The sequence below is a fragment of the Chrysemys picta genome, chromosome 6 (assembly GCF_011386835.1).
Source record: "Chrysemys picta bellii isolate R12L10 chromosome 6, ASM1138683v2, whole genome shotgun sequence".
NCBI lineage: Eukaryota > Metazoa > Chordata > Testudines > Emydidae > Chrysemys > Chrysemys picta.
Window position 1 is genome coordinate 32,809,358 of NC_088796.1, and position 25,104 is coordinate 32,834,461.

The window sequence follows — 25,104 nt, forward strand, 5'->3', positions numbered from 1 at the left end:
CAAGTGGATTACGATTATAAAACTCTGTAATAATCTTTCAAGGACAATGGTGGAAGCCTTATCCATGAAGATAATTGAAACAAAGCAAGGCAAAAGATGCTATCAGGAAGAATTCTATATTAGCAGGGCACTAGATTTCCCAGTCTTATACAGGAGAACAACTCTCATCTCTGTTGTAAACTGTTGAAATTAAGTGTTACACAGGGAATAAAGAGGGCCTATGTCTCGTCCATTACTAATTCCAGTAATTCTATTATTATTTCTATTATTATTAATTATTATTATTATCTGTGGAATAGGAATTATTATAGTTGTGCTTTGAATTTATATAGAAGCATCTTTCTTCCAAGGAGCACTATACAAGCATCCGTGAATTAAACTTTACAACACTCCTGTGAGGTGTCCACATTTTACATGTGGGTTAACTGAGGCATGAGATGTTAGGTAATTTATGCAAGGCCCAGTGGCGGATTAATAATTTTGCCGCCCCTAGGCTGGGAAATAATTGCCGCCCTGGCCCCGCCCCGACTCCGCCCCTTTCCTGCCCCCATTCCAACTCCCTCCCTAAAGTCCCTGCCCCAACTCTGCCCCCTCCTTTCCCCTAGTGGATCCCTTCCCCAAATCCCTGCCCCCGGCCCCGCCTCTTCCCCCAGCGCGTGGCGTTCCCCCTCCTTCCCCCTCCCTCCCTAACCCGCGAAACAGCTGTTTCGCGGCGCAAACGCTGGGATGGGAGAGAAACAGGACGCGGCAGCGCGCTTGCAGAGGAGGTGGAGGTGAGCTGGAGCAGGGGGGCAGGGCGCGGAGGGGAGCTTCCGCCCCTGCAAATTTGCCGCCCTAGGCCTAGGCCTTGTTGGCCTAAGCAATAATACAGCACTGGCAAGGCCATAGACTGAGTCAGCAGCAAGCTAGTTAAATGAAGTTGAAAAGTGGGCATTCTGAATCCCAGCCTTATTCTTAGCAGTAGACCAGATTCCCTTTTGTCTTATAGTAAGACAATGTCAAAAATTCATTGTACCAGTTGATTATTTTAAAATATTTGAGATTTAACAAGTCATTTTTATAACAAGTAACATATTCATATCTCTCACAAAGCTCTTGAACTTTAAGGTGCAGATTCCGCAACCATTCTATGGAACTTCTTGTGGAAGGAACTGTGACGGGCTGGATCACAGAAACCCCCTTGGGGCTGCCAACTGATGTGTCAAGACTATCTCTGCCCCTGCTTTCCCTGTCCTCCCAGCTTGGGATTTTAATACCCTGTCTGGTTTGAGCCAGACCCGCTAGTCTGCTGCAAACCCAGACCCAGGTTTGAACCTCATCCCCTAACAGTTGTAGGCTTAAACTGAAAGCAGTTTACAGAAGGGTTTCTGTTTTTAACACTCAGATATCCAACTTCCAATGGGGTTTAAACCCCAAATAATAAAGCTTATATAGGGTAAACTTATACATTGTTCACCCTCTATAACACTGATAGAGAGATATGCACAGCTGTTTGCCCCCCCAGGTATTAATACATACTTTGCTACCCCAGGTATTAATACATACTTTGGGTTAATTAATAAATAAAAAGTTATTTTAAATACTTTAATTATTTAATTTAAATATTTTAAATACAAAAAGTAGAATTTAAGTGGGTCCAAGTAGTGACAAACAAAACAAAGTGAATTACCAAGTAAAATAAAATAAAACACACAAATCTAAGCCTAGTATAGTAATAAAACTAAATACAGATAAAATCTCACCCTCAAAAATGTTTTAATACGTTTTTTTTTATAGACTGAACGCCTTCCTAGTCTGGGCACAATCCTTTCTCCTGGTACAGCCCTTGTTTCAGCTTAGGTGGTAGCTAGGGAATTTTTTATAATGGCTGCCCCCTTTGTTCTGTTCCACCCACTTATATATTTTTTGCATAAGTTGGAAATTCTTTGTCCCTTTCTGGGTTCCCACACCCTCCTTCTCAATGAAAAAACACCAGGTTAAAGATTAATTTCAGTTCAGGTGACATAATTATATGTCACTGTAAGACTTTATTACCCACTTGCCAGCACACATGTATACAGAAAGACTTACAAGTAAAACAGAGCCATTTACAGTTAATTGTTCTGGTTAATGGAAGCAATCAAGATTCCAAACCACCATTAATGGCCCACACTTTGCATAATTACAATAGGCCCTCAAAGTTATATTTTATATTTCTAGTTTCTGATACAAGAGTAATACATTTATACAAATAGAATAACCACACTCAGTAGATTATAAGCTTTGTAATAATACCTTACAAGAGACCTTTTGCATAAAGTATATTTCAGTTACATTATATTTATACTTATTAGCATACTTTTATAAAATCATATCAAGTGCAACATCACAGGAACTACTTAGCATCAATAAGTGTAACACAGTCTGGTCCTTAATATTTTAATGAGAAGGACATGTGCTATGTAGTCTTTTTTTTCCCAGTAATCCCTGTCCTTTTCTCCTCAGAATATCCTACCATAAAACTTTGCTCAGCCCTCAACTCAAACCCATAATGAGTTTTTCTGAGGTTTAAAAGTTGACTTTTTTTTTGGAGGTGGGGCACACTTCTGCACTGCCTCATACTGTCTGGAAGCTGCAGAGTTAAAATACCACAAGAAAAGCAATTCTTAGGCTATTTCCTCCCCAGCTAGAGCCAAAAATACCACAAAAAAGAGTATTGGTGAGTTTGTGTGTATTTCCTGTTCAATACCACAGACGTTAAGAATTTCAGAAAGGCAAATAAGTATTGAATATTTGAATATTCAAGGGTGAATATGATGAAGTTCACTCATCACTTCATTTTAGGCTTGATAAGATAGTTGTATCTAAATGACCATTGGTTATTTAGACAATTTATTGATTTATAGCAACTGTTACATATTGATATGTGTTTTTAAACATAGTTGTTTAACTTCAATAAATATCTAAAATCATCAAATACATTTTGCAATGAAACTAAGTTTAAGTGTATAATTGTTTACGAAAGTAGTTGTAATAGCATGTAAATAGTTCTTGATTATTTACCTTTTTCTTGATTCCTTCACATTAGGTTACTTTTACACACTTAATATCTGATCTCGCACCACAAAGGTCAGTGGCAGTTTTGGCATTGACAGGAGCAAGAAGAGAGCCTTTTAGTCCTAGGGCAACATTTACAGTATTGAAATTTAGAGCAACTTTCACTGTTACTCTAGATTTACACCATTGTCAACAAGAGCAGATTCTGGCTTATAAACTCTGCCTTGTATAGGGTGTGGGGAGTCTGAAAGCATGAATGAATGGTCATCCTTGTTTGGTCGTTAGATAGGTCACTTCCCCTAGTTTTGCAATAAGGTCTTGGCTTTGACCTGTAAACTTGATATCTTGATAATCTGGCCATTTTTCATATACATATTCATCAATAGGGTCATTGACACAAAATGCCAAAACACAAAAGGGAGCTAGATAACATATAATTTCTCATTTATGGTCCTGATTGCAGTATTTCACACTAATATTATGTGGACTACCAGTTCTGTCTGCTTGAATTTTTTTACACACTCATGTTTGAAAACATGCCACATGTTTAAGAATTGATAAAGTTTTATAATTAAACTAGGAGAAGTCAATCTGAATAGTCATTCTCCATCATCGGGTGGAACCGACATAACAAAACAATATGAAGTTGTGTGTGGCAAAGAGACGATCCATATGAGACGAATGGTTAGCATTCTGGCAGTGCTCACAAAAATGCAGACAAATACTTTCATGATAAGAACATGTACTTGTATGAGAAATTACTGTTTCATCCCATAAATGAAATATTACAAATAAAAAAGCATGTTCATATTTGCAAACACTCCAGACAAGACAATTGTAGTATTACAAGAAAACCATTTTCTTCAGTCCAGCATTCTGAAATTTAACTTGGCTGAAAGCTCTTCACATCATCCTTCATGTATACATTATGACATATATTGAAAATCATTCAAATTGGCAATTCCTGAGCTTAATGAGGGCAATTTTTGTGATTTTTTGTGACTTCATATTTTACATTAGAACTGCAGATAGGTGAGACCCATGAAAATGACTGTAAGCTAAGATCCTCTTTGATACTGATTTACAGGCAGATGAAGAACTTTAAATAATGAAGTCTAATTTTTAGACACAATGGTCCCACAACAGACGAATGTACAGTACAGTAATGTAAAAAGAGTGATGCTTTCCAGGTATAACTGTGTGTGAATGTGAAAGGGAATGGGGAAGGAATCCACTCCAACATACAGTAAATAAACAATCAATCAACAAACAACACAAACTATAAAGGAAGAAAGGTTTTGAGCTTTCCCCTGAGGAGTATGTGACAGACCCAGACCAGTGGGGTACAGGAGTCTGGTAGAGGGCAAATATACTGGTCACTGGATGAGTAGTTTACTGTTCCCTGAGTGACCAGAGCAGAGGCTGCACTAGAGTAATCAGGAACCTGCTAGAACCAGTTAAGGCAGGCAGGCTAATTAGGACACCTGGAGCCAATTAAGAAGAAGCTGCTAGAATCAATTAAGGCAGGCTAATCAGGGCACCTGGGTTTTAAAAGGAGCTCACTTCAGTTTGTGGTGAGAATGTGAGGAGCTGGGAGCAAGAGGTGCAAGGAGTAGGAGTGCTGTAGGTCTGAGGAGCACAAGCGTTATCAGACACCAGGAGGAAGGTCCTGTGGTGAGAATAAGGTGTTTGGAGGAGGCCATGGGGAAGTAGCCCAGGGAGTTGTAGCTGTCATGCAGCTGTTACAGGAGGCACTATAGACAGCTGCAGTCCACAGGGCCCTGGGCTGGAATCCAGAGTAGAGGGCGGGCCTGGGTTCCCCCCAAATCTCCCAATTGACCTGGACTGTGGGTTCTCCCAGAGGGGAAGGTCTCTGGGCTGTTCCCCAACCCACATGGTGAATCTCTGAGGCAAGAAAATCTGCCAATAAGCGCAGGACCCACCAAGATAGAGGAGGAACTTTGTCATAAGTACCATAGATCTTCTCTGGTGAATCAGGGGAAAACATTTCTGTTTCAAGCCCTTGGCAGAGAAAGCTTTGCATCCAACCTTTCAATCTTATGCCTAGTAGGCAGTAACTCCAACCTTAAAGCTAGTTTGGTTTCTGCTATCCTCACAATACTTTTCCCTGTCCCTCCAAAGTCCTTTATTATCGTTATGTCTCCAGACAATATTCCCCCACCCATTTAACATAATAGGTACATAGGGATTTTCTCTGAGTGTTTCGTTGGTGTACCCTGTTGGGAGTTGGTGGACAGGTGTGATATCATAAAATGCCCAAACTCCTCAATTGGAATGAGGCTTTGGAGAATCAGCATTCCTACCCATACCCTAACAATATGTAAAATCTATAATAGTTCACTTGTGTATGTGAGGAACCATCTCCTCATAATCTGTTGTGATAACTGAGATCATTTCAGCAGCAGTTTGTGTCCCTTTCAGTCACTTATACCTTATTTTCCTGTGTAAAAGCTTGGGAGTTCTATATTCCAAAAGTAAACTTTATGAGAGGGAAATGAATTGAAACTATCTGCTGGGCCAGAAACCACTTGTGAGATAGGGGACGAGAGAAGAAATGGGTCCAAACAGCTTAGGGATTTTTTTAAAAAAATAAGTAGTATAAAATAGTTGAAAATAGGCATTTATATCCTTTCCCCTAGTACTTTCTTTATCTCCTTTAGAAAAAACTAATTTTCCTAGAGCAAGGATATATATTGGCAACCATCAATTCACTGGATCAAGGTGTAAAAGGTCTAGTCAGATGGCTGATGAATCCACTTATGACTGGGAAGCCCAATTCAAGAGCGACACAGCTTGTTACAAGTTTCACAGATCTATGTGTTGTCTGAGTTGGAGTCCAAGATTACAGCATGCTGCTTTCTTCTTTTTTGTTTTGCTTCCATCCTCTGGATCAAAACCACTTCATCTTGAGCTGTACCGAGTGACAGATTTTCCCTCCAGATTGAATGGGCTTCTGTGCACTCCTTCCAGCTGTCTACATTGATGTTGAATGACTTCATATCATTTTTGTACACATAATGGTACCGCCATAAAGGGTGACCACACTTTCTAGTGCTGTCTTGAATCTCCCTGTACAAAATATTCTTGGGGATTCGGCCTCCTCCGATTCTCCCTGACATGACTGAGCCATCGCAACCTCCTCTTGTTGATAATAGTTTCTAAGTGTGTCAATCTCTCACACTTCAGCACCTCTGTGTTTGGTATATTGTCTTCCCACTTTATTTCCAGAATCTTATACAGGCATCTCATGCGGAAGCTGTTCAGTGTCCTGATGTGCCTAGCATATGTAGTCCATGTTTCTGAACCATAGAGCAGGGATGACAGCACGCGAGGCTCAATGTTAAAGGAATATGACAGGGCATGATCCCACTCCTGTCTCTTTTCTAATCACAAACCACCCAGAGTCCTTCTGCTGGTCAAACACCTTGTGCAGTTTATTTACAATGCTCTTTCCCACCAGCCTTACAGACTTGTGCAGCTCAGTATTTACAATAGCACACACTCGTTAGCTGGGGTAACCATATTTTCCCAAAGGGAAAATGTGACTCCCCATGGAGCCGGCCTGAGGTCCTCCTCCCCCGGTGTGGAGGGCTGGCCCAAGCCCCTCCGCTGCCTGCCTATGTGCCCGAGCCACTCTCCTGAGCTCTCCCTCCTGCACAGGGCTGATGATCAGTTGGCAAGAGCAAATGGGACAAATGCCCAGTTTTGCCAAAAAAGTCAGGACAGCTGGGACAGGTCTTAAAAAGGACTGTCCCAGCTAAAACTGGACATATGGTCACCCTATCCTTAGCTCACTCAGCCAAGGAGGGGAGAAGGCATCTTCCCTCCAAAAGACTTCTTTTGGCTCTGAAAACTCTACCAATCTCTCTTCCCACCTGACCACTTTCTTCTTGTGCCTTTCTATTTACTGGGTTAATTAGCCCATCCTCAGTCTATCAGTTATACACAGCTTTGCCCCTCAAGTTTACTCTGGGGCAGTTTAACTGGTAATCCAATGATCAGAGTGCAGGTACAGCCACTGTTGCCCAGCACTCTATCACAGGGAATGAGCCAGACTCTAATTGCAATAAGCCATTCTGACTGAGCATTGATAGGCTATTAGAATAGTCAAGCATAGATATCACAAAGGCATGGATCATCATGATGAACTCTATATGTAGAATTAAAATGTACAACTTCTGTCCTGATGCTAAAAGCCTGATCTTCCATATTCTGCTCCTGGTCAAAAATTACACCCAAAGTGTGAAACTTATTATTACCTTCCTGGAGCACACTTAATTAACAGATAGGAAGAGATCCTGAGTCATCAAAATCCATACATCCAGAATCCAACCAGTTCTCCCATTCAACGATTTGTAATTCTGTTTTATCTAGCTATCTTGCATCAGCCCTGCAATTCGGCTATTGCAGAAACAGAATCCTCACTATATTTTTGTTTAAAAATTAATTATTTTTTACAAAGGAACATTATAAAACTAATATTAACCAAGATTAAAACATAATGTAGTTGCTTAATATTTATTTCTGCTGTCAAAAATGCCATTTTGAGCAAAATGGCTGCCTCCAACAGCAACCTCAGGAAAATCACTTTTAATCAAAATCACAATGGCCACTTTACTCATGGTCTTGATTGTATACATAGTTACATAATGTTGCGTGTTACATTGAATTTTTTTTTTTAAACAGCTCTGCTTCACCTCTGTGCATCTTTCAATGTTGATGTCAAAAATGCAATGACGTTCAGTGGCTCTGTGGAGGACATGTTTGGGTACACGGTTCAACAGTATGAAAATGAGGAAGGAAAATGGTGAGTTTGTTTTTTCTAAATAGCATAATATCCTAATTGTAAACTATTTAATAACAGGAATAGCACACATTGGAACTGTATTCTGTTTCATAATTTCAGTAAGTAAGGGCCAGATTCTGCCTTCTTTCATCATGGTAAATATTTCCTTGCTTTGTACAGTTGTCTCTAATGGGTTCTGTCAGTGATTGTCTGCATTGGTTATGCCAACCTGCAGGAAAACTTTTGGATCAAAATATCAAATAATACAATACCCTTTAATTTGGGCTAAAAATGTCGTCTTTGAGTATATTGCTGTTTGGTGTTTTGGACCCTCTGCTCATTGCTGCCACATTCTGAAATAAAAGGTTTATTCAGCCAGGTTTGTTGCTGTCTTTGCTTCTTCAGAATGATGCCATGCTAGATGTTCCACTGAGATGGCAATGCTATGAGAGAGCTCAAATCAGAGAGGGGACCATCTCCTCTGCACTGAGAGTGGAATTCAGAATAAGAGTATCCCTGTCCCATTATTTGTCCAGTGGAGAGGGAGTTAATCCTCTCTGCAGCTGCACCTTTGAGAATTATTCCTGTTCCCACACTGGTCACTGGTTGGGTAGGCTATTGAATTGGGGGTCGGATGACCCAAGAATTGAGAATACTGAAGCATAGCTCTGCAGCAGTCACCATTCTGTGTAGGTTTCCCTATTTTTGAAATGGGCTTCTGCAGCAGTCTAATATTTCTGCTGAACAAGATAGGAAAACAGCCGAGGACAATCTATGGGTTTCAGGCCCATGTGGCTATAGATCTATTCTGCTAGATCAGGCCATCAGTATGTAGTACCTTCACTAATCTTACGTGCAAATGTAACAACATAGCCAAAGGTTGTTGATGAGGCCATGTACAATATTACTGTCTCTCACTCGCTATTACAGAATCACTAGAAAGTATTGAAAGTAACGAAATCGCAGATGCCACTTTTAAAATACTATTTCATGATTTTCTGGCTTGTGGATTCTTTAAATATACATTAAGGTAAATGCCAGGCCTACACTGTCCTTCCTTGACCTGGACTGGCTCTTTAGGATACCCTACACATCCCAGAAATAGGGATTTTGCTATGTCAACTCCTTGGAAATGTAGCAGGCTCTTTCAAAAATAGAAAATACAAACAACAGATGATGATCTTCCTGTGGCATAAGCCCAAAACAACCCCGTCGATTCAACCATCCCCAAAGTTCAAATTCAGAGACAGCCATAGGTGCTGGAACTAGGGGTGCTGCCACACCCACTGGCTTGAAGTGGTTTCCATCATATCCAGGGTTTAGTTTGTTTCAATGGCTCTCAGCACCCCCACTATACAAATTGTTGCAGCACCCCTGGAGACAGATGTGCAATTCGTGCCCACCGCTAGTTCAAAGTGGCTGTGTTGAGAGGCTGTATGTCTTTAAGCATTTAAATAGTCCGTGATATGACATCAGCATGTTATACAGAACAGGAAATCCATACACTGCCTAAAACTAGATTCACAATGTTTTATGATGATGTAAAAGTGTGGAAATAAGTATTAGATACTGCAGAGTTAAAGATGTTTAGCACTCTGAGTTTCCTGTAAATCTATCTCTGTGTCAGGATACCAAAGAATCACCTGCAGAAACCCTAATTCAACAAGACAGCCTTTCTTCAAACCATTTATCAAAGTGCTTATAGTTCCTATTTCAAGGTATATTAAACAAAAATTAATGAGAAAAGAAGAATTCTGGGCAGGATCCTGCTGGGTTGTGATCACCACCTGTGAGATGTCAAGCATCCTCAACTTCATCACCTTACAGTTTCTGCTTCTGAAGAAGATTGCTTGTAGAAAATACATATAATGAGGCATATGAAGAAATAGCATGAAGGAAAATATCACCCTCATCCAATATGTATTCAGAGCATTTTATTTTGAAGAAAAGTTATTAGTTAAAACAATCTGCGCAGATCCCATTGAGTCATGCCAACTTTTGTTTGCTTTAGGGATAGGGTATTGGAACTGCACTTGTAAATTGCTGTGAACATATCCTCTGTGCCACATTTTCTGTTATTTTTTTGGTGGGGGGCTTTTTTAATCCATAAACTAGTTTTTACATATTATAGTTCATATAGCTTATCCCAAGCTGCTGAGCTCTTTCTTAGGTAGATGTCTCAAGATCAGAAGAGTGATTTCTGAAAACTATACCACAGTAATGTAATTGTCCAGAAATAGAATCATAGATTTCATAGAATCATAGATTATAGGACTGGAAGGGACCTCGAGAGGTCATCGAGTCCAGTCCCCTGCCCGCATGGCAGGACCAAATACTGTCTAGACCATCCCTGATAGACATTTATCTAACCTACTCTTAAATATCTCCAGAGACGGAGATTCCACAACCTCCCTAGGCAATTTGTTCCAGTGTTTAATCACCCTGACAGTTAGGAACTTTTTCCTAATGTCCAACCTAGACCTCCCTTGCTGCAGTTTAAACCCATTGTTTCTGGTTCTATCCTTAGAGGCTAAGGTGAACAAGTTCTCTCCCTCCTCCTCATGACACCCTTTTAGATACCTGAAAACTGCTATCATGTCCCCTCTGTCTTCTCTTCTCCAAACTAAACAAACCCAGTTCTTTCAGCCTTCCTTCATAGGTCATGTTCTCAAGACCTTTAATCATTCTTGTTGCTCTAATATGCACCTCTAATTTTGTTTGGGGTCCCTAGGCAGTGTAGCTTAGAAGATAAAACTGCTGATACAACTATTTAAGCAGTCTCTTCATCTCTGGAGATCAGAAGCTCTCATTTTCGCTGAAGACTCCTATTGTAGATCTAAGGGTGAATATTTAATTCCCAATGCTTATAAAATATAGGATGTGAAAGGTTACAAAACTATAAATCCAGAGTTTATGATTATATCAAACTCTGAAAAAGCCCAACTGTTTGTCAGAATCCTAAAAATGTTAGCTTTAACCCTCAATCTCTACATAGCTATTATTTTTTATGAATACTGAGAGGGAAGACCCATATCTTTTACACTATTTTTTTAAATTACTTAAGGCCAAATTCTCCCCTTGGATGCCTGTAAATATCTATCATTCTGTAGACCAGGGATCAGTAACCTTTGACACGCAGGCCATCAGGGAAATGTGCTGGCAGGCCGTGACAGTTTGTTTACCTGCAGCGTCCGCAGGTTCGGCCGATCGCAGCCCCTGCCACTTCCTGCAGCCCCCATTGGCCTGAAACGGCGAACCACTGCCAGTGGGAGCTGCAATTGGCCGAACCTGCAATCACTGCAGGTAAACAAACCAGCCCAGCCCACCAGCACATTTTCCTGACTGGCCATGTGCCAAAGGTTGCCGATACTTGCTGTAGACCATTCATAAATTGTAATTTAAACTAAAATGTAAAAAAAATAAATAAAGGAGGATTGAGAAGATGTTTTAAAAAAGACAAATGCAGATACTTTTTCAAATCTTTTGTCCCCCAAAATGTCCTTGTTTTCTTTTGGCATTGTCTTTTCCTCCACACATCCATGAACACATACACTCACACACCTCTTTCCTTTTCTGTGTTCCTCTAAAGGAGCAGAAGATGACATGGTTACTTTTCTTTGTCTCTGAACTAAAAATATGATGCCATTTTTCCAGCTGTCTCTCCACCCTGCACACTTATGCAGAGCTTGCTGCAGATGGGCTCCCCAATACATTTTATAAAGGTGCATTATACTCAGTACTGACTTTCATGTCCACTAATGGAACAAAAGGAAGAAATGTATGTGTTGAGGAGAAAATTCATGTGACTTATTTTATTTTCAGGGTACTTATTGGTTCTCCATTAGTTGGCCAACCCAAGAAGAGAACAGGAGATGTCTACAAATGCCCTGTAGGGAAGGGCAAATCACCTTGCATAAAACTGAACCTACCAGGTATGAAATAAAATGGCAGTGGCAGAGGACTATCCTTATCCTGTTTGTGCACCTCCCATAGAGGTGACATCTTAGCAAGTTTATGGCTAAATTTTTTTATTAAAATTGTTTACCAAAAAAGATAATTAAATTTGTGTAGCTAAATGCTTACATTCTGAGGGATAAAATAACTCATGATAATGAAGAAATAGGAAGTCTTTCAGATCAAGTTGCACATTTGAATATTAATAACAATAGTATTCTGAAGTCTCTTTAGTGCCCTATGTCTTCATTAAATGTGTTGGTGACTTCAGTCCATTTGATGGTGAACCATGGCTATGTTACATAAACACCAGTGCAACTGGCACTAATAGACTCTGTCTGGCAGTCCCTACAGAGAGACCAAGGGCTAAATTGTCATGGATTAGCTCTTCAGTATCTGATCCAAACCCCACTGAAGCCAATGAGAGTCTTTCCAATACTTCAATGAGCTTTAGATGAGATTGTAACTGGCTAGAAGTGGTCTCTCCAGAACAAGGATGAAGCAATTAATATATCAATTAGAGTAATCCTGGATTGCCACCATAACTGTGGCTGGCATTGGGAGATCCTTGATATAGATAGGAAAAGAGTCACTGTAAAGCTGAGTTTTACCAGATTTATTATTTAGTTTTAATCTTCACTGAAACCCCTTGCATATCAGTGATTTATTTCGATGTAAAAATCTATAACTTATATAATAGCAGACTTCTATAAAGATGTAATGTTTATTTGTTATAACTGGCAAAATTGTGTGTGAACAGTAATCTCCTGCTTTCATCACACTGCTATTTCTATGTTCTTTTGTGGTTCCGGAAAACTATTTGAGACAGTGACCCAGACAAAATTCTGGGATGAAAGCCAGTTTTTGCATTTTTACTTGTTCATTATACTCCTAATCACTGTTCCGGGAGGAGGAGGAGTGCTAAAATACTTGATAGAACCAAAAACAAGCTGTGTTTTATGTTTGTAAGCTTTATACTAGAGGACATATAATTTAACATCTTTTCACATTTCAAAATACTTAACATTTTGATCTATTTATAGCTAACACATCAGTTCCTAACATCGTGGAAGTAAAAGAGAACATGACTCTTGGAACAACTTTAGTGACTAACCCAAAAGGAGGCTTTCTGGTAAGAAAATAATTACATTCCTAACTTTGATAGGGAATTATACATATCCCAAAAGCTTCATTATGTAACTTTTAACCCTTTCTATTTCTTAAAGGCTTGTGGGCCACTCTATGCTTACAAATGTGGGCATTTGCATTACACAACTGGCATCTGTTCTAACGTCAGTTCCACATTTGAAGTTGTAAATGCCATTGCACCATCTGTACAAGGTATGCATACCACAGTAATGTTCTCATGTGTTTGAAAGCATGAAGCACTGAACAAGACAAATGTCTACACACAGGCATACCAAAAAGCATAAACTATTTTTCCAAGCTACCAGCATTACCAAGTTAAGTAAATGTTTTCATTGTCAGTATATAAGCTAACTTCTTGCTACTTTTGGAATAAATATGCAGTGTAAACAATCTCTAGAATGCTATGTAGTGTCCAAACATAATTGCTAAAAATAGTCCTGATGCTTTTCCTTATGGTTAGAAGAGTTTCTTTAAATAATGAAGGCAAGTTACTGAGACATCTAACAAGTCCAGTCTGGTAAGATATAAATTACAAAAACATAGGATATGTTTAAATGGAAGAACTAGAGTAGGAAAGTAGGAAATTGGAAAATTAAGGGTTTACCTTAATAAAGATGCCAATCCTGTAAACAAACACATGCCTAACTTTTTGTATGCAATTTTCTACTAATGTTAATGGGACTATTCACACTGTAAAATCCTGGAACTAAAATGACAAAGCAAATATTGCTGAATACCAGTTTGTTTTAGACCTGTATTTTTAAATGTCAGGCTTAAATGTGATGTCTACAATTATTGGTGCAATGATTATGTATTTGACACTCATTTGTGACAATTCTCATCTGGCAATTTATGTTGCAGAATGTAAGGCCCAACTGGATATTGTCATAGTTCTTGATGGTTCGAATAGTATTTACCCATGGAAGAGTGTCACAGATTTTTTAAACAGCCTTCTGGAAAAAATGGACATAGGCCCTCAACAAACACAGGTAAAGTGATGCTGTTATATTATTCTTGTTTGCAGAAAAATATGGTTTACGGAAAATAAAGTGAGAGGAGAGTCCATGCAGAATAAAGTGAGTTTATTACAATGAGGAGTCAAAATAAAATAATTATTTTATCCTCACCTTGTCAGTTTTGCCACAAAGAAAGTTCCTTCCTGCTCAGACCCACAGCTTCTTGGAAACACTGTTCAAACAATCCCTCCATTACAGGGTGGGGAAGGCAAGCAGCAACCACAGGAGAATGGCTGGCTGCTGCCTCATCCCCTCCCGGCCTTCACATACAGGTAGAATAAGGTTGTGAGAGACAATCAACTCTCTCCTCCCCTCTATTCCCCAAGCTTAGCCAATGGCAGCAGGAAAACATAGAGAATCTCTATACCTCTGCCCTCTTTTCCATCAAGGCACCATCTCCATGTGTATTCTGGGTACAGGGAAAGCCTCAGAGCAGCCAAGTCTGTTCTGCTCTTCCTTCCTCTTCTCAGGACACCAGAAGTTGTCTTTCCCCTGCCATTTGGGGGGAGGGATAGCTCAGTGGTTTGAGCACTGGCCTGCTAAACCCAGGGTTGTGAGTTCAATCCTTGAGGGGGCCACATAGGGATCTGGGGCAAAATCAGTACTTGGTCCTGCTAGTGAAGGCAGGGGCCTGGACTCAATGGCCTTTCAGGGTCCCTTCCAGTTCTAGGAGATAGGATATCTCCATTAATTTATTTATATTTTTATAATTTATCAGATCAAACATCCCTTCCCTACTGAGATAGGAGGAAGGCTGTGAGAGCATGGGAAATTGAATTCCAGATTACTAAATTGCTCATCAGAGAGGCCCTGATCAGTTGAGATCCCACCCCTCCCCTCTCACTGGGGTGACCCTGATAGACTGGGACTTCCCCCCCCCCCCCCCCCCGAGTCTCTCCCCTCTCCCTGGAGAGACCAGGACCACCAGGATTTCTCCCTGCTTCCTCTCCCCTCCCCCTGGAGAGACCAGGACCAGCTGGGACCTCTCCTGTCACTTCCCACTGGAGAGACCCTGACTGGCCAGGACTTCTCCTCCACCTCTCCCCTCTCCCTAGAGTGGCCAGGATCTCTCCTCCTTTCCCATCACTGCCTATGGCCAAGAGGAGTGTGGCTGGGCCCCCTACCCCACTTATCTATATTTTAAACATGTAGGCCTTATTTTTACTCACTCACACTGCTTTAAATTCTATTTGATTAGATTTGTACAACTGCCTCCATCACTATAATTTCTGAGCACTTTGAAATCCATGGAGTTACACTGATTTCAAGCCAGTGTTTCACAAGTGAAAGGAGAATTGGGTCCCTGCTGTACACTGTAGTTTATAACGAATTTATAATATGCCTTTGGCTATTAGTTTTACAAAACCACATTCTGATTGTCTGCTTGAGGCTTTTTGTTTCTCTCCTCCATGAAAAAATGGTCATCACAGTTATGGCTAAATGAGGTTTCATCTTCTCACTAGAACTAAGAAAGAAATGGAGTAAAAGGAGAAGGAAAGAAAAAATCCTCCATTCTCTATTTCAGAATATTTTAAAGCAATAGCTAAAACATTCAGGTACAAAGAGACAGTTTGCTGTATTTATTTTTCCCACAAGAACTTCCTCCTCTCTTTCCCTAACTGAGCAGAGTGCTCAGCATAGTTTCTCAGGCAGCTGGCCTGCTTTTAAGTTGTACTTGTACATCAGACATGTAATGTATGTTTCCCTGTTCAGCATCAGATGTAAGAGTTCAGCTCAAAAGCAGCCCAGCTGCTGCAGTTCAAAGCAGCCCAATTGTCTCAGCCATGGCTGATGAGAACAGAAGCTGAAATGAAGGAGAAATGTGGCATTCTCCTTTGAAGTTTGGCCACTTGAGAAGCAATCATGAGAGAGGGTGCCCAAAACTCAAATTGAAAGGTGACATTGCTATTGCCGGTCATGCGATCAGCAGAGCTGCTCAAGTGGCTGGGTTGAGTGTGGTTGCTTTTTCTGAAGGGTGGGGAGAGAACTGAAGGAATATGCGGGAGGGGAAACGGGGGAAAGGGATCATGGAGAAAATAGGATGAGAAACAGGAGGAAAGAAACAATTAAAATGAGAAGTGGGATGAGCAGCTGCAAAGCAAAGAGTTAAAATGGGGATCATGCATAAAGGAAAAAAGCATTACTGCCTTTTTCATACAAGTTTTTTTTTCCCTCCTGTCTGAGCTATGTCCTATGGCGCAAGCCTATGCCAAACAGGAAAAAAAAAAAGTTTCATTAAAACTTTGGAGCCATATTACAATGATTTTAAAAGACTCTCAGGCCTATTTTATTGCTGCTTTAATTCACACTTTGGAGGCTATGGGCATGATGCCCCCCACAGGCTGAATCAATGGGCTAATAAAACATGCCCCATGGTATCTTAATGATCACTTATTTCCAAAGGACAGAAAGGGCATTATATGTATAAAAAATATTGTGGCATTAAGAAGCTTTTGTATGAAGGGAGGATTTAATGATGGCTTAAACATCATTATGTTTGACTAATTAGGGGCAAGATAGACCAAACAAAATGGCATGGAATAAATCAGACTTTGTCATTCCTGAGGAAAGTTCAGCTGGTTCTATATATGTAAAAATGGACCATCTGTTATTGCTTTTCAAGCTTTTTCAGTTTTTAATCTCATCTCAAATAAGTTGGCTAAAACCAATAATTTTCTTTCTCTCCCTCCTCCACATCCCAGGGAGGAATGTCCTGGCATTTCATTGCTTTAAATTTTACTGTTTGTTTTTTTAAGAATACAATTGTTTCCATGTATCTTTATTAGGACAGCTAACTTATATACTTCAAACAAGGGACTGTATTTATTAATAGAAGGAACACTATATATTGCTTCAAAAAAGTTTTGTCTTAAAATAGAACAGTCACACAGAACATAGGACTTTTCCTTGAATAGTCTTATAGTGCTTTTGCACGGGAACTTGGGACAATTACAGAACCATTCCCTCATGGAAAATAAAAATGTGTGGAATGTAAGGGAAGAGGACAAAGACATGTTCAATAAGTCATGAGTCAAAAAACATGTTCAATAAGTTGTGGTCAGTAAAGCTGGGAAGAAAAATGTTAGTTTTTCTGAGGCAACACAGGAAATACTGCCCCCTAACTAATAGGATCCTATTTCACATATGTAAACCAAGCAAATCAAGACTCATGTTACAAGTGTAACCCTTCTGCCGGTCTGAGTTGGCAGCAACAAGGGCCGGGTTCAGTATCTAGGGGTTCTGTTTCAATAACGCAATGCAAAATGGGCTTGAGCCCCCATCCAGTGACCTGGGACAATTACATACCATCCCCTGGGCACCTCTAAGAGGCAATACTTCCCCTCTCGCAAGCACGGAGTCTGAGTGTAGCAGAAAATGTTTAATAACATGAGGTAAACGACATCAGCATTAAATTGGAAAAACACAAACCATGAGCAAAAGACCCACCCCAGCAAACTGGGCCGTGTCCTTTCCCTTTGGTTCTTGAATCCAGCACTCAGGGTGTTAAGGGGCACCTTACGTGGTCCGAGGCCGACTGCCCGCCTCTCCGTGGGGTTCCGCTGCAGCCTTCACCATGAGCCACTCCACTCCATCAGCTGTCCCGTGAGCCGCTCCTGCCACCCCACGAACTGCTCCACTCCACTCTGCTCCTCCAGCCACCCCCACAAACTGCTCAGCTCCGCTCACCATTCCGTGGGCTGCTCCAACTATCCCACAAACTGCTTCGCTCTGCCAGCCACTCCACCAGCCATCCCGCAAACTGTTTCGCTCTGCCAGCCACTTAGCAATATAACTTCAGGCTCCCCCACTAGTTAACACAGCACTCAGTGATCTCAGCTCTTAGTAACTTTAACGATTTCAGCTTGTAGTAGGGAAGCTCCTGTGCTGGTGCACCATTGGCCCAAAGTGAATTCCACATAGCAGCCTGTAAGTAGACTCTCAATAGAATCAAAATTAGCTCTACTATTCAATAGTGGAGAGAGGAGGTGGTACAATTGGTGTTTTGGGCCCTATACTTTCAGGTACAAATACCTGTCTCCATCCTCTCTCAATTCACTGGGTTTTGAAACCCATGTCCCTTGTCTAGTGAGTGCTACTTAGGTGATGGTGAGACCCTCTGTCATAAAACAGTTTCATTGTCCTTGATTCACATAATCAGGGTAACAACACTTTATTCCTCCTGCCCCAATAACAGAGAAACTGGGGATCCCACAGCAGCCAAAGTGACCATTTTGGGCTGCCATGGGCTCATGCTAGGTCGGGTGGGTGTGCCTAAGCAAACAAGATCAGCCCCCGGAGTTCTTTTCCACACTCGCCATAATTCACCACCAGATGTCAGGGTAGAGCTCATCCTGACTCTGCTTACACAAGTAAGATCGGGATTAGTAGTCTGATGAGGTATGGGAGTTTGGACAGGATCATGGTCCCACTAAGGCAAGGTTACATCAGTCAGATGTGTGCCCAGTATAAAGGCCCCCAAAAGCCCAACCTTCCATTCCTATTACATTAGAGATTTATGTTTAATATGGCTCGGGCAGGATCGCTAGTGAGGCATGATACTTTTGCCATTAAGCAAACACAACAATTCTTTCCTGGCCTTTCCCACTGATTGTCTGCCGTTGCTTTCATGGAAGGAAGGAGGGAGAGGGGCCTGACAACATGTAGCCAAAACCACCCATGGCAAAGTTTTTGCCCCATCAGGCATTGGGAGCTTAACCCAGAATTCCAATGGGCAGCAGAGACTGCGGGAACTGTGGGATAGCTACCCATAGTACACCACTCTGTAAGTCAATGCTAGCCGCGGTAGTGAGGACGCACTCTGCCAACTTAATGTGCTTAGTGTGGACATACGCAATAGACTGTATAAAATCAAATTCTAAAAAATTGACTTCTATAAAACTGACCTAATTTCATAGTGTAGACATACCCTAAGAAAAAGAAATCACTGAAAGCCAGCTTCCTTTGACTGGGCACATTTCTCCTTCAACTGCAGTTAAAACACATGCCACAAAATTAGGTGCCTCGGAGGCACAGGGTTCAGAATTTAACCTTTGACAAGGGATACAGTTTTAGCCACACATCTCCTCTGAGCAGTAAATGCCATGTGTGCCTCAGTCTCTTGTGTAACCTAAACAAGAGTTACACATTGTGCAGAATCCACAGGGACACACTGCCCCAGGATATTCCTCATTACAGGAGCAGAAGGGAACATTTTTAGAGGCAATTTTAAAAGGGTGCAACTTATCTTACTGGGGTCAACTTATGTATATTCTTCCTTTAGAAAAAGCAAGCAAATCTGAGATGCGGAAGTTAAAGGTGATAGGATTCTCTGTTATTGTCATATCCCTTTATAATCATACCCCTAACAGGACCATGGGGTTAATGATACTATTGCAGTGTCAGTGTTTATTTTATCACAGTATAGGCTATTTATCCCATACTAGCATCATCAGTCTGCATGCTAGTAAACAAAAACTTTTCATAGGCCGAGGAAAATGTTATAAAATTGTCTCAGAAACACCTCCATAAAGCAAGTCTAAAACACACACCAAGCCACCTATAAAATAATATGACTGTATAAACATTATAGAGGTCTTATTGATCCTCAATACCTAAATGTTACAGAGATTTTAATAATAGATGGGTGAAATATAAATATGCCACATAATAGTGCATTATCCTAAATAACACCAATAAATCGTAAAGCTTAACATAAAATTGAAATATGCTAATGGAATATTGTGTGGGTTTTTCCCAGTAAAAGCAGTCAAGAACCTGCCAAAACATTAAAAGAGACTGAGATGAATGAGGGAAATTAATTAATATTTAGAAATACTGCTTATCTTTTTTTTATTTTACATTCTGTTTTTGCAGTAGGTTCCCTCAGGCATTTGCAGATTGGTTGTAATTCAGTGTGTCAAGCTCTCACACAAAGACACGTCCAGCTGAGATCTTCTTGGGTTTCCCTTCTTTCCAGTAGCCACCATTTTATTCAAGTTCTCCCCTCTGGCACATATCAAGCATAAAGAAACTATTGGTTTGGTTTACCTCCTGCTGGGAGAATGGCCTGAGCCTGCACTACCCTCCCTGCTGTCCCTTAAATCAGAGAGCACTGTGCTCTTGATCAAGCTAAAGATCACTGTGATCTTCATCTCCTACTGGGGCCTGAAAACATTAGTGATACTTCTAGTTTTAGTATATTGGATATAACCGAAATGTATTTTAAAAGCATTATAGTATTATTGGATGTGAAATATGTCCTCTTACTCCATAGGCAGTTGTGAAAGCTCACCTGTAGAGCTAGACAATTTTTTTTTTTTTTTTACACAAAACTGGTGAGAGGGAGACTCTCTATAATGTGTTAGCTAAGACACTGGCCTGGCTCTGGATTCAAGCCAGAGTTTTTCTATCCCAGTTCAGACTTGAATCTGGGTCTCCTAACCCCTGGCCGAATGGCCTAACCACCAGGCAATTAGCTATACTGGGGTTGGTCTTGCTCCTACTACCCCCTCCTCCCCTTTTGTGAAAGAGTCTAAAACCAAATTTTGAAACCTCAGTATGTTTTATGAAACACAATAGTTGTTTTCCAAACAAATCTACTCACATGCAAACTATGTATTTATCTTAGGAGAAATTCACGCCAGGACTAAAGCTGAATGAAATTTTTTGGATGAAATTTTTTTTGCCAAAAAAAAGTATCTTCAGGTCAACCTAAACATCTTATGAATATGTGTTAAATTCACTGAATTGTTTTGGCTGAAACAAAAAAAAAGTTCTGAAAAAGTCTAAATGTTTTGTTTTGACATTTTCTAAATTAAATGTTTTAATTTTTTTATTCAAAATTATTCTTTTAAAAAAACTTCAATTTTATTTTTTAAAAAGGTTTTAAAACATCAAAAAATAAATCAAATGTTTAATTTGGAATTGGACAAAACATTTCATTAGGCCTGAATAATTATTTTTCGTTTTTTGTTTTATTGGAAATTTTGAAAAAAAATTCATTTTGAGTTGACCTGAAATGAATTTTTTTCCTGATTTTTTTGGCTGCCAATCAGTTACTCACACAGCTCTACCCAGGACTTGTGTTGTGCATACCCATTGCCCTGGCCTTCAGGACAGGCATGTATTTAACCCATTGAGAGAGACTGATGATCACAAAAATGTTCATTATTGAGGGCTTTTTTTTAACAAAAATTGCTTGTTTCAGGTTGGAATTGTTCAATATGGGCAAAAGGTAGTCCATGAATTTAGCCTCAATACTTACATGACAACAGATAATGTACTGATTGCAGCCAGCGCGATAAAGCAAAGAGGTGGAGCACAAACTATGACAGCCCTTGGAATAGATACAGCAAGGTAAGTGCATACCATTTGATAAAGTAAGGATAAGTTATGGTGGAGATGAATAAAATCAGATGTGTTTGTAGGTTTGGTTTTTATAGATTTTGATTTTGCAAATCAAAATCCGTTGTAGTTTGCATCTGGTTTCCATTATATCTGAACTAGCAAAGTTTTAGAAGGAGAGATGGACAAAAAGTCCTGATTTTGTCCTGCCTTTACAACAGTTCTCATGCAGTCCCTCACAACTGCAGCCACCTCTTGGGTAGAGGGAAGCAGTGAACCAGCACAGAGCAGATACACTGAACAACCCCCTAATCTTAAGAAAAGTGCTGAGGGATCTTTCATAACCATGCAGAACAGGTTAATTTGTTTTTTAAAGTCTTGTCTAAAATACCTCCATACAGTAAATTACAGGGTTAATTGTAGTGTTAATTTAACTTCCTTAAAAGGATATAGGGATGAATTGAATCTACCAGGATTTGAACCTGCAATTCCCAAGGAGTCTAGAGGTTTCGCATCTGACATATATACTCTATAGTGCTGAAATTTTAGCTTTGTATATATAGTAAAATAAGTGTTAAAAGTTCCTTCTGCGCATCTCCCCTTTTTCCATTCATCTGCTCATTAGCTGGCTCCTTTGGGTTCTGCCTAATTTTGGAAGGACAGAAAGATGGGGGAAATTTCATATTTATTGGAATGTGTTTGTTCTGTTTACTTCTGGTATGATGATCATTTCTAGCTTTTTCTCTATTTAGGCTTAATACTAAAGCTATGTGAATAATGGAGTTTTTTAGTAGTAGATTTAATTTAAATAAGGAGTAAATTTAGAGTAGAGCCAAAAACAATTTTTGTTCAGTAAATAGGAAATTAAAAAAAAATCATTTTGACACAATGAAAATATTTTGTTTTGATGCTGCCCATTTTTAAAGGTTTTTGAATGTTTAAAATAAAATTAACGGTAATTTAGAAACAAAAATTCATTTGAAACTGAAAAATTAAAATGTTTCATTTCAAAAATGTCAAAGTGAAACATTTTGATTTTTCCAGAATCTTGTTTTTTCTAAATAAACAAGTCCGGAAAATTCACAAAATATTGTGATGTCGCCAGAGCTGCATTATTTATTGAATAATAGTTTTGGCTATAAAATTTCACCCAGCTCTATTTAACACATCCTTATGCCTGTATAACACATGCAACTTTGTGTATATAAAAGATTTATATTTTTAATTTTTTCCCATACTGGGGTAAATGTTCTTTTTATTTTTTCCTATATAAACTTTGTTTTTTATATCTTATTTTTGTTAAGTGTGGAGGGAATTTGGGTGAAAAAAATGGGAGTTGAACTCTGATACTTAGTATTCATTGTCTGTCTATCTTTTTATCTCCCTCTCTACCTACAGACATGGCACAGATCTACCTAGCTAACTAGTCTGTCTATATTGCTCCAAGAGCGACACCATCTGCTTTAATTGTTCTATTATTGTATTTAATAACATCACAATCTACCAAAAAGCCCTTGGCAATGCAATTTATTACATTATTTTGTTCTCTTCTGTAGTTTATTCAGACCTCATCTCCTCCTCATACCTTAACATCCTATTTCAGTCAGGATCAAAGTGTTCACATGGGGGGGGGGGGGGATGAAGGAGGAAGCAACCTCACTGAAGTGAAGGTTAATGAGCACAGCAACAGTCATGGTTACTTCTAAAGCTGAGTGGTAGAGGGATTTGGTACTGATGTTTCTGCTTCTGTTGTTCTGCTCAGTACTGTGATACTCTTCAGTAAAACAAATCCTGTAGTAGAAAGCTGTAAGAGTCATTCTCTCAGACTCAAACTTAGAAGAATCTGTGATTCGATTGGATGCTGAGCATCAGAACCTTCTGAAAGTACTGGCTGTCAAGCACTGAGCATGCAGGGAGAATTAAAGTCCTTTTTTCTGAATACTGTTACTTTAGGAATCCTCCCTTACCTGCAATACATGAATTCTGGCTTCTGCTGAATAGACAATAAATGCAAAATCAGACTCTCATATAACTGATGTGGACAGCTGTTTGATCAGCACTGTGAATCCATCAGGCTAGGCTGTGAGGTAACTGAAAGAGACAGAGTTCACAGTACACGTAAAAGAAAGAGAAAAGAATGTAGGGGTGAGATTTTCAAAAGTGTTCAACATTGATCTAGCTTTGCTCCCATTGAAGACAATGTATACTGCTACATACTTCAAAGAAGAATAGCTGGTGAACATGTTGTATATGTTATTTACAGACACAAATACCTTACAGTGGGTCACCCAACAGGTCTGGGTCAGGTAATTAGAAACAGATTTACAATAACAATAGAGGCACAACATAGCTGGCTGGAGATGGATTATGCAGTGTCTCAGAAGAATACAGCAATGCTGCCATAACAAAATATATTGTATACAATGGGATCAGAATTAGGCCAGTGCTGAGAACTTTTGAAAATTCCATCCATTATGTTCTTCTTTCTTCTCTTCTCCTTTCTGTCTGATGTTTGTTTTTCAGTCATAGCAGGATTGCTATATTCTTATAAAACAATTCATTGCCCATCTTCAGACAGCCATGTTGTGCTACTGGTGTGACTATTAATCTCATTCTGATTACCTGACCCAAGTATTGGCAAGTAATTACTAGATGGTTGAGTGACCTTGTCACCTATGTAAAGAATCTGTGGCTGCAAACAAGAGACAATGCATTTACCAGATATCCTCCTTTGATACAAGCCGGAGAAACCTATAGTTTTTGGAACAGAAAGTCCTGCACTCCATTTTCCAAGCACCCTGTAGATAATGACTGTGCTGTCCCTCTGGTTTTATTACACCATGAAACATTAATTAATGAATAATTAATTAGTTTGTAAAAATCTTTGGCTAAAGACTGTTATAATAATAATTGGTATTTATATTAACATTTGATCAGATTAAGTACTTATGCCTCCCCTCTGTTTATTGGTTGATAACAAGTAGTTTAGTCTCTGATCCATTTTTTTTTAATTCTGTGAAATCAGAATGGTATTTTGCTTTTCTGTATTCTATGTATGTTGCCTAAAGGAAAGAGGCATTCACTGAGGCTCGTGGTGCACGAAGAGGAGTAAAGAAAGTAATGGTTATTGTGACTGACGGGGAATCGCACGACAACTACAAATTAGCAAACGTGATTGAGGACTGTGAACATGAAAACATTCAGAGATTTTCTATTGCCGTAAGTGAAATGATACAGGGAAATTTAGATCTTAAAAGCATGTTTCATCTTTTAAATTGTAATGCCTGTTAAAAAGTTTATTTCACAGCATCTTTATGGAGCTATAATTGCTCAAGAGAGAGGGGGAAATAAGAGAAACTTAAAGAACATAAAATATATCTTTCCAATTTTATAACACATCAGAAAAAGCCAATCAATCCATCCCCCTTGTGTGTGCGTGTGTGTGTGTGTGCGTGTGTGTGTGTGTGTGTGTGGAGGAGAGGAAGCATGTAAAATCTATTTGTTAAGAGCAAAAGTGAATTGAGTGAATTAGTCTGAATCATCCAGCAACTTCTTAAGAGACTCTATCAGGTTTGTAATCATTTTATTCCTCATTGATCTATGCAGTTAGGATACCGAAGCTGCTCTCTCATGGAGGGGGGCAAATCCTATAAGCCAGGGGAGAATGAAGATAAAATTTGAGATTTTATTTCCTATGTGAAAAGAACCTATGCAGAGAAACATGAGGTCCTTAAATATTTTTGTGTGTGAACTATTTACTGTAACTATACACTAGAATTAGTCTCATTATATTTAACT

The 25,104-nt window shown here is 39.5% G+C and overlaps 1 protein-coding gene across 2 annotated transcripts in view; it reads left to right on the top strand.

Annotated features, from left to right (window-relative positions):
* ITGA1 (integrin subunit alpha 1) overlaps window positions 1-25,104 on the top strand; it is a 122,271-nt gene that overhangs the window by 39,849 nt on the left and 57,318 nt on the right. The window contains exons 1-8 of one of the 2 annotated variants that reach the window (XM_065598909.1): window positions 4,582-4,710; window positions 7,744-7,864; window positions 11,666-11,775; window positions 12,841-12,929; window positions 13,024-13,138; window positions 13,808-13,935; window positions 21,170-21,318; window positions 24,375-24,525. In XM_065598909.1, coding sequence (XP_065454981.1) covers window positions 7,791-7,864; window positions 11,666-11,775; window positions 12,841-12,929; window positions 13,024-13,138; window positions 13,808-13,935; window positions 21,170-21,318; window positions 24,375-24,525 — 816 coding nt within the window. In that variant the 5' untranslated portion in view covers window positions 4,582-4,710; window positions 7,744-7,790. Of the gene's footprint in view, window positions 1-4,581; window positions 4,711-7,743; window positions 7,865-11,665; window positions 11,776-12,840; window positions 12,930-13,023; window positions 13,139-13,807; window positions 13,936-21,169; window positions 21,319-24,374; window positions 24,526-25,104 lie in introns of those variants that run through there. The other variant, XM_008168714.4, reaches the window with a different exon arrangement.